This window comes from Phocoena phocoena, chromosome 13 (assembly GCF_963924675.1).
Source record: "Phocoena phocoena chromosome 13, mPhoPho1.1, whole genome shotgun sequence".
NCBI classification, from domain to species: domain Eukaryota; kingdom Metazoa; phylum Chordata; class Mammalia; order Artiodactyla; family Phocoenidae; genus Phocoena; species Phocoena phocoena.
The window spans coordinates 26,099,129-26,108,862 of NC_089231.1; the positions used below are offsets into that span (position 1 = coordinate 26,099,129).

Consider the following 9,734-nt stretch of genomic DNA (forward strand, 5'->3'; position numbering starts at 1 on the left):
AAATCATATTCATGAAAAATGTTCTTATATGGCTAGATTTTTATGTATATATTTAGTTTCTGATGTATTTTATAATAGCAATTATTCATATGAGATGTGTGTATAAATATATATAGACATATATCACTCACATGTACATGTAGTGTGGGAGATTATATATATGTGATAGCTAATACATATGTATATATGTGTGTATGCGGTCTGTAGTTTATTCTTGGTCTTCATTTTACCTCACTATTTCACAATTTCTTTTCAGTTTCTACACATTGGAATTTGTTCTACAAAATTGTCATTTTTTTCCCATGATATTGCTTATGATGCATTTTAATCAAAATTACAGCACTTAAATACTTGTGATCCTCATTTTCCCATGAAATATGTAGATTCTTTTGATTTATATTCTGTTTCCACTCGCATACTGTATGCTTTCTGTTGTTTTTGTATGTATGTTTTATTACTTTCTGTTTCTTATGTATATTTGGGTTTTCTATTTTTGTAACTAGGATAACTCAGTGAGAATCTCATGTTAAAATAGACAAATGTCAAAAATATGTCGTATTTTGTATCCTATCATGACATCTTTTTTTTCCCTGTGGCTTTTGACTCATTAATCTTTGCTTCAGCTTTGTTCTACTCTGTCCTACCCAAAGTTAACTTTATAATGCAAATTGACTGTGACACAAGCAGGGTAAAACTACTGTTAGAATAAATGATCCACCATAAAGTCTAAGAAAGCTGTTTGAAGATTAGAATGACTTAATGAGATAGGGGAAATTTGAGAAATTGAAAATCTGGAGTTCGTGATGTAGATGTTAAGTCTGTTTCCTGGGCTGTTGCCAGTGTAGGCTGGCATAGAACATGTAAAGGTGATGATATTCAGTCTATTCTTGGCTTGAGGTGGCTTGAATTATTCACACACGTTTCTTTTATGTGTTTGTTTTTTCTGCCCCAGATTTGCAGCCTGTTACTTACTCAGAACCTGCATTTTGGTGTTCAATAGCGTATTACGAATTAAACCAGAGGGTTGGAGAGACCTTCCATGCATCACAGCCCTCACTCACCGTAGACGGCTTCACAGATCCATCAAATTCAGAGAGGTTCTGCCTAGGTTTACTCTCTAACGTCAACAGAAATGCTACAGTAGAAATGACAAGAAGACATATAGGTATGTTTGTTTTCCTTATGTGAAAAACCAATGCCATATACTCATAATGTGAGCATTATGTGGTTTACCACATCAAGAGATTGTGTGCAGAGAAGCCTGCCTTCTCTCTCCCACCTTAAGGGCAGTCATGTGGAAGTGCACAGCTTCACAGCTTCTAGTAGATCCTGGTGATCCTTCTATCTGCAAACTTCTATCTTGAGCTTCTGTTAATTTGGCACCCTCGATAGTGGGAAGTCCTTCAATAAATACGTGTTAAAATAACTTTACTCTGTTGAGCCTCTACCAGTCATAAAATCGTCATGTTCAGATTTTAGGGATGTAATTTTAACAAATCATGAAGTTTTTTTTCAGTTTGTTTACATCTCCTAGTTTTTTCCCCCTTTCAGTGAATTCGTGTGTCAGACCTGCACACTGTAATCTGATGCAGGATATCTAAAACAAGCACGACCATTGAGTTTGTTCAAAAATAATTCATAGACTCTCAAAATGTGGTAATCCCAGGCACCCTTTCAGCAAGTTGGTGAGGTAAAAACAATTTTCACAGATGCTGTTTCAAAGATGCTGTTTGCCATTTTCACTCTTGTTCTCTCCTGACTGTACAGTGAAGTATTCCAGAGGCTTACAAGGCTTACGATTTTGCAAGGAATTAAACGTAGACTCTGATGAGAATTCTACTGTCTTCTCTTAAGCCAGACATTAAGGATATTTGCAAAAATATAAAACATTGCTACTCTTCTCACTAATTTTTTCTTTGGTTTGCAAAATAGTTATTTTTCACAAACTTGTTTATGTTAATATGTAGTGGGTTTATTATTTTGATTTTCAAATGAATTAATTTTTTTGAATCTCAGTTTTCACACATAATATGGGAAGTTTGCATAGATGTAATCCACATAAACAACAACTCTTTGGGTCGTCAGTTTTTTGACAATGAGGTAAAAAATAGTTTGAGCGCCACAAAAATAACTGAACACAGTTCTCATCACCTTAAAGTAACTTCTTTTAATAATAATTTGCTTCTGTTCATTTAATTAATCATCACCTCCTATGAGAAATAATTCTGATCACTAAAGAGTCAATGTGATATTGCAAAGTGCTAGTGACTTCAGAGGTCTGTTAGTTGGCTCCATGTGGAATTTCTCAAATCTTGCTTGATGTATAAATTTTATATAATCTTCCTAAGGTACTCAGGTATCTTATAGGTGAGGAAGGCCTCTGAATATCTGCCCTCTTTTAACTAAAACAGTTCTGATTTTTCCATGTTCTAATTAGGGCTCTGCATAAAAAGTTAACAAAAGGTTTATCCTACCTTATTTACTTCTGTACAAAATTTTAGAGTGCTGTAATTATTGGATCATCTTTTTTTACTTTTGATTTCTAGTTTATTGGGTGCTTTTGATCAGAAACTATAGCCTGAAAAATCTCTACTTTTTGGACTTAATGTTTTCCTAATGGTCAAGTGAACAACTTTATTTTTTATATAAGTATTCTGTAGTCATTAAGAGAACAGGGCACCAGGTTCCATATTTATGTAGTAAATCTGGCTTGTTGGTTTTTATTAATTTTCTTTTGCTGCATAACATATTACCACACATTTACCAGCCTAAAACCACACAAATTTACTGTGTTACAGTTTTTGTGGGTTAGGAGTCTCCTCAGGGTCCCACAAAGGGAAATCAAAGGGTCAGCTGGGCTGTGTTCTCATCTGAAGCTTGAGGTCCTTTTCCAAGCTCACAGGTGATTATTGCAGAGTTCACTTCCTTGAAGTTGTGGCGCTGAGATCCTCATTTCCTGCAGACCGTAAGCTAGAGGCTGCTATCAGCAACTAGAGGCCACCTGCGTGGCCCCCTCCATCTTCACAGTCAGCAGCGAAGACTCTGTTGTGTTGAATTGCTGTTGCTCACACTTTGAATCACTTTCACCAGGGCCAGCCCAGTCCCTTTTAAGGGCTGTCACCTGATTAAGTCAGGCCCACGAAAGGTAGTCTTAGTTTCTTATGGTCAGTTGATTTGAGAACTTAATTACATCTGAAAAATCCCTTTAAGCAGTATGTAGATTAGTGTTTGATTGAATAATTGAGAAGGTAAATAAACCGGGGTGAGAATCTTAAGTGCTATCTTAGAATTCTGCTTTTCACAATTTTTTCTTTAATCCTTGTATTGCTAATATTTTATGTATATTTGATCCGCTCATATTTTATGTATATATTTGATCTGTCAAATTCTGAAAGGTATATTAAAATCTCCCAGTATAATTTTTTCTTATCTAATTCTGCTTATATAAATAGGGACCTAGTTGCCCCCATAATATATAGTTATAAAAGTTATAAAAGGGGCAGATGACTCTAACCTCTTGATAATTTTTATTACCTTTTTTCTTAACCATAGTGGGCTCTTTAAAGAAATACTGTTTATTATAATGAAGGCATATTAATCCAGACATTAGTTAATTCCTTCAAATGAATTCTTTTATTTATTTAGAAATAACTGTAATTTGTATGAAATTCTTTTATTTTGCTATCCATTCACTTTTCTTCGTTGTTTAAGTATTTTTGATAAGCACGTATTATCTTTACAAATCAATAAAATCATTTTAAAAAAATACTTGGAAAAATGTACGGTGGTATGTTTCAAAGTTAGATTTCAAAAAAGCATAGCTATGGAAAAAGTCATCAAAATACTTTATGTCATTTTACTGTCCTCTGAGAAGACTCTTTGAAAGTCATGCTGAAATAGTAAATGTTGTAAAACTAATTCCATATATATTTTGTTTTAGGAAGAGGAGTGCGCTTATACTACATAGGTGGAGAAGTTTTTGCTGAGTGCCTAAGTGATAGTGCAATCTTTGTGCAGAGCCCCAATTGTAATCAGAGATACGGCTGGCACCCTGCAACAGTGTGTAAAATTCCACCAGGTATGGATACAACAATGTAAATAAACCTGTTGTATCAACTTGCTGAGTTTTTCTTTGCTATTACTTTTAGGAATCAGGAGATGATTTGCATGCTCATATTCTAAAATCTGTAGCCCTTTTAAAATGATTTTCTAATAGTAATATTCTTTTTACATAATTTTTAAATCTTTTTCTCAATCGTAGGCTGTAACCTGAAGATCTTCAACAACCAGGAATTTGCTGCTCTTCTGGCTCAGTCCGTTAATCAGGGTTTTGAAGCCGTGTATCAGCTAACTAGAATGTGCACCATAAGAATGAGCTTTGTGAAAGGGTGGGGAGCAGAATACCGGTATGAAATACATATTCGGTTCTTAAATTTCCACAACGTAATTCTTTTTTCTTTCACTCTTTGTATCTTCTGAAATTCATGTGTATTTATTTTCCTTGAGGTTTATAGAGTCAGCAGATCTTTATGTAAAATAACAAAAGAAAGTTGGAGGCCTCTGGATTCAAAACTATTGCAAATTCCTGTGCTGGCATTATGGAACAAAGAATTAAAACATGTATGGACGGGTACTGTAAAAGAATGCAGAGTGTTAAATACCATAAATGGCATATTGGAAGGGTTATGTCAGTTCTTGGAGAGATGTTTCGCTGGGGCTGGGGGAGGTAGTGATGACACAGGGTCTGGGTTCTGAAAGATGCCTAGGATTTCAGTAGTCACAGGTTTGTGGGGTGGAAAGTGATGATCCTGGCAGTAGAGTACAGTTCAGTTTGACTGGAGTATAGAAAGTAAAGAAGAATAAGGCTGGACAAATAAGTTGAGACAACTTCAGTATAAGGTTAAAATGTGGAACTTCATTCAGTAATAGAAGGGAGTACTTGTTAGGTGCCAGGCACTGTGCTGTGTTTTAGGTGCAGTATCTCACGCCTTTCAACATGGCTAAGAATTACTGTTGCTGTTTTTATCCTTTCTTTGTAAGGTTGCAATCTTTCTAAGGTAAAAAATGGTCCAGACTAATATTTATTTGGAAATAGGCTTAGAAAAGACTTGATAGTTTGCCCAAGGACACATTCTAAGTGGTAGAGACGGGACTTGAGGAAAGCTCTGCTTGACTCTCAACCTCTTCTCTAAGGATAGTAAGTAGCAGTTATGTAATTGAGTTTTACCAAAGCTAATCTGTCATCAAGGGGTAAGATAGATTACGCTATTGATAAATTAAACAGTTGATTGGATTCCACAGCAAAGATAGGGAATACTTCATCAACATATTAAAAAGTGAAAGTATAAGTAAAATACTTAGTCTTTCTTCAGTTCCCATTGCTCACTGTCTGAATGTCTGCTTAAGAAGATACTCGTATAGAGTAGTGATAGTACTCCTGTTTCATTCAGCAGGTTGGGCCCTTCTTCAGAATTTATTTCATTTCATTTGAACTTGATTCCCTGTCTTAAGTTTTGTGAGGTGTATGACTTTTGTGATGGTGAGATTTGAGATCTACTGGTTTGAATACTTTTATAAATATATGTGTTATATATGTATATCCTAGAATGAAGACTTGTCACTATTTTGTCCAAGTTATGTTAGTAGAAGAATTCACTTTTTGACTTTGCTGTAGCTGTCTTTTGTTTTAATCATTTCCCCTTTGAGATGTGATAACTTTAAAAAATGAAGAGTTTTTTTTCCCTTTGATAAAAAAATTATCAAATTGTTAATAAAATTAGATTTTATTGATATTAAATTAGATTGATAGTTGATATTAAAATTAGATTCAGATAGTACCATCTGAAACCAGTTTATTAGGTCAGACATTTTTTTTTTTCTCTTCAAAAGATCATAATGTTGAAGAACATGGTAGAAATTCAGTGGAATTAGATATGAATTGCATAGGTCAGGGAGAATTCCATGTATATCTGTGGGTCTCCTGTTAAGACCAGTTTTGATTGGTAGAGAGAGATACTGCCCTTCGTTCACTGTGGACTCTGCTGTTCTTTAACCCAGAGCTAATTTAAAATCTATATGAGAAGCAGTAATATACAGTATGTTTTCATGGATAATGGAGTCAGGTACATCTACTTTGGATAATGAAGTAGTTTCCTTTAACATTTACAGATCAAAATAAACCAAATACCCATATATCTGTGAACTGTGGAACCTTTTATCCTTAACGACACTGGTGCGGAGGAGATAGATCTAATGGTTGGATTTCTAAAACTACCTTTTAGTTTCTTTACTGCCAGCTTGATTGCTTAGTGTAAAAATCAGGACATGTAGTAAGCAGGAAATATAGATGTGTAAAGAATTCATAGTTAACTGAGAAATATGTCTCAGTTAAGTGAATTAGTACTGAAACGAATAAACAGTTGGGGAACACATAATGTGTGTCTCAGACCCTGAGACAAGGGTTTGCATGCAAGAAGTTTATTCAGGAAATGGAGGGAACACTGGTCAGGAAGGAGGAAGTAGGGAAGAGGTAGGGAGGAAAGGCAGCCAGTACCATTCTTAACCCATCTACTCTAATGGGTGGGTCACTAGAGCTGCTCCCTTAGGAAAACTTTGGAAAACAGTAAAGAACACACAGAATTATCCCACCCAGAGGGAAGGGAAACTGGACCTTTAAATGCCAATTCCTGTGTCATTGCTTGAGGTCTGTTCCTGGGGATGTTAATTTCCTGGCACTTCTGATCTGCTATATATGTGGACGGAGCAGAGAAGTTCTCAGGCACAGAAATGCAGATGCCTACAATTGGAAATTGGCTAGACTAGAACACTGAAAATCTGAAGGGTATAGTGGGGCACTGACACCATCTGCTACAGAAAACCACATCCTTTGAAATACAGTTTTAAATTATATTGAGCATGTGTCACATGGAGGAGAAGAGTTGATAATGGCCTTTTCTCACGTTTGAAGGGCTGTCATGTCGAAGAAGCAAGCAGACTTACTGACTTACTGTATATAATAAATAAGAACTAAAATCAGTATGTGGAAGTGACAGGATGTCATTGAACAATTTGCGATTCCCAGAGGGGAGCTCATTTTGTTTAAAGTACTAAAGGTGTTTCTTAGTAAAAGCCTGCATGATTTTGCCAAAAAGGATGTTGGTTGTTGGCTTTGTCAGGGAAAGTTGAACCCCAACTCTTAACATTCTGTGATAAGCTTGGGTCAGAATTCTCTTTTGTTTTGCTATAATTTAAATATGAATCCTATTCCATTTGGACTTCATTTGCTATTTGAGTATCTTCTATTCTGTGGATGATTAATAAGTAGGGTGACTTCATATATTCTGGTTTGCCTGGGACAGTGCTGGTTTACGTCTCTTGCCCTGCCAGTGATTATTTATAGTGACTACATTCTCTCTCAAAGGTGTCCCATTTTGGACGGTAAATATAAGCTTACTCTACTAATTTTAATTTGAGGGGAAAACAGTGTTTTTTTTTCTCTTTAAAAGAAAAAAAGTCACATAAGTACTTTGAGGATTAAACAGTTTTCAAAATAATAGATATGCAAACTTGATACTCGGTCAGAAAAGAATCTAGGTTTTAGTATATATTGATACAACCTTTTGATTTATCTAAATTCTTCCATAGCCATGTTATTCTTTTAATTTCATAATTATTTTCTTGCATTCTTTTAACAGAAGGCAGACAGTAACAAGCACTCCTTGCTGGATTGAACTTCATCTGAATGGACCTCTACAGTGGTTGGACAAAGTATTAACTCAGATGGGATCCCCTTCAGTGCGTTGCTCAAGCATGTCATAAAGCTTTGTCACCAGTCAAGTCCCATCAAAAGACTTAATGTACCAACTCTTCTGTCATAGTATTTGTGTGTGGTCCCCGTGGACTGTTTACTATCCAAAAATTCAAGAGAAAACAGCACTTGAGGTCTCATCAATTAAAGCACCTTGTGGAATCGGTTTCCTATGTTTGAATATTAGATGGGAAAATTAGTGTCTAGAAATACCCTCCCATAAAGGAGGAAGAGAAGATTTTAAAGACTTACTGATGTCTTGCTGGGCATAAAACTGAGTGTCCCAAAGGTTTATTAATAACAGTAGTAGTTATGTGTACAGGTAATGTATCGTGATCCAGTATCACAGTATTGTGCTGTTCATATACATTTTTAGTTTGCATAAATTAGGTGTGTGTGTGCTGCTTCTTGATTTAGGCAAGCCTTTATAAAGTTACAGTACCTAATCTGTTATTCCCACTTCTTTGTTATTTTTGTGTGTCTTTTTTAATATATAATATATATCAAGATTTTCAAATTATCATTTAGAAGCAGATTTCCCTTGTAGAAAAACTAATTTTTCTGCCTTTTACCAAAAATAAACTCTTGGGGGAAGAAAAGTGGATTAACTTTTGAAATCCTTGACCTTAATGTGTTCAGTGGGTCTTAAATATTCATTCTTTTTGTGTTTGTTTACTTACTGCTAAAACCTTATGGAAATTTTTCCAGACCTCTCCTCCATTTCCACTTTTGTCCTGATACCAAAACAGTGTAGCGTGACATCCATCACCAATAATGGTTGCACTGATAACCGCCAGCACCAGTTAATTCTGGGGTACGGTAACAAATCATATGGAGTAAGTCCCTTTGTCTTACACCAGATTTCAGTTTCAGCAGATGATAATAGACTTGTGTAACCTAGCAGTCTTTTGATTTATCTTTACACCTCATTAAAAAATGCACAGGTGGCAGTATAATTATTTTCAGGGATATGCTACAATTATTTCAATATATTTATCCTTTTTAAAAATTCAATCTATAGAGATAAACACTCTTTAAAAAGGTATTTTAAAATATTTCAATAGCAAACCTAGTGCTCTTTGAGTTGAGTTTCATTTGATTTAGTTACCAGATTGTATTATGGAATGGACCTTTTGTAAATGTAATTGCTTCAGCAGAATACCTAGAAAAGTAATGCTGAGGTATGATCAGCAGGTAAAGGCCATCTGTTTTTAAGGTATGTTGTATTAAATTTATACAATCTATGTTATTTTACATAATTATGAATTCTGAATTTTAAAATTTGGGGGAGAAACAGTTTAGCAAGTTTTTTAGCTTATAATTACCTACACTCTGAGCTGTTCTTAACTAATCCTGAATATGTGGTGACTATTACAACCAACCATGCATTTTGCTCTACAGTGACAGGAGATGTCGGAAACTCTGTTGGAAGTCCACCCTGCAGCAGATAATCCTTATGTTTATTGTTAACTCATTGCAGTTTAAACATTTCTTGTTTGCATCTCAGTAGCAATGGAAAGTAACCACTCCTGGTCCCCTTCTAGTAAGTTTTCATATTTTTAAAGACAGATTATCTTTGGTACTTGTTTTTTGAAGCCATATTCACCTTTATCTACAGGTGTTATTTTCAATACTTTCAGCATTGGTTGTTTTCTATTAGATAGTCCCCATTTTTCTATATTTGTGTATGCATGTATTTGTTTATGTAAACTTGGTATAGTAATTTTATATTCATTCAACAAATATTTATTGTTCACCTGTTATGTGTGCCAGGAACTTTCTTAGCCTTTGGGTAAAGGTGAACAAGACAGATAAGGCCCTTGCCTTTGCTGAGATAGCAGTTTCTATAATGCTTAATTAGCTTATTTGTCTATGAAGGAGATAAAACAGGGTACTGTGATAAAGCATAGCAGGGGGAATGCTTCTG

The 9,734-nt window shown here is 35.0% G+C and overlaps 1 protein-coding gene across 4 annotated transcripts in view; it reads left to right on the forward strand.

Annotated features, from left to right (window-relative positions):
- Window positions 1-8,420, forward strand: part of SMAD2 (SMAD family member 2) — a 100,810-nt gene extending 92,390 nt beyond the window's left edge. For 2 of the 4 annotated variants that reach the window (XM_065890032.1, XM_065890031.1), the window contains 4 exons: window positions 953-1,165; window positions 3,941-4,078; window positions 4,262-4,406; window positions 7,695-8,420. In XM_065890032.1, coding sequence (XP_065746104.1) covers window positions 953-1,165; window positions 3,941-4,078; window positions 4,262-4,406; window positions 7,695-7,818 — 620 coding nt within the window. In that variant the 3' untranslated portion in view covers window positions 7,819-8,420. The remainder of the gene's footprint in view (window positions 1-952; window positions 1,166-3,940; window positions 4,079-4,261; window positions 4,407-7,694) is intronic. The other 2 variants (XM_065890033.1, XM_065890034.1) reach the window with 2 other exon arrangements.
- Window positions 8,421-9,734: the final 1,314 nt, after the last annotated feature.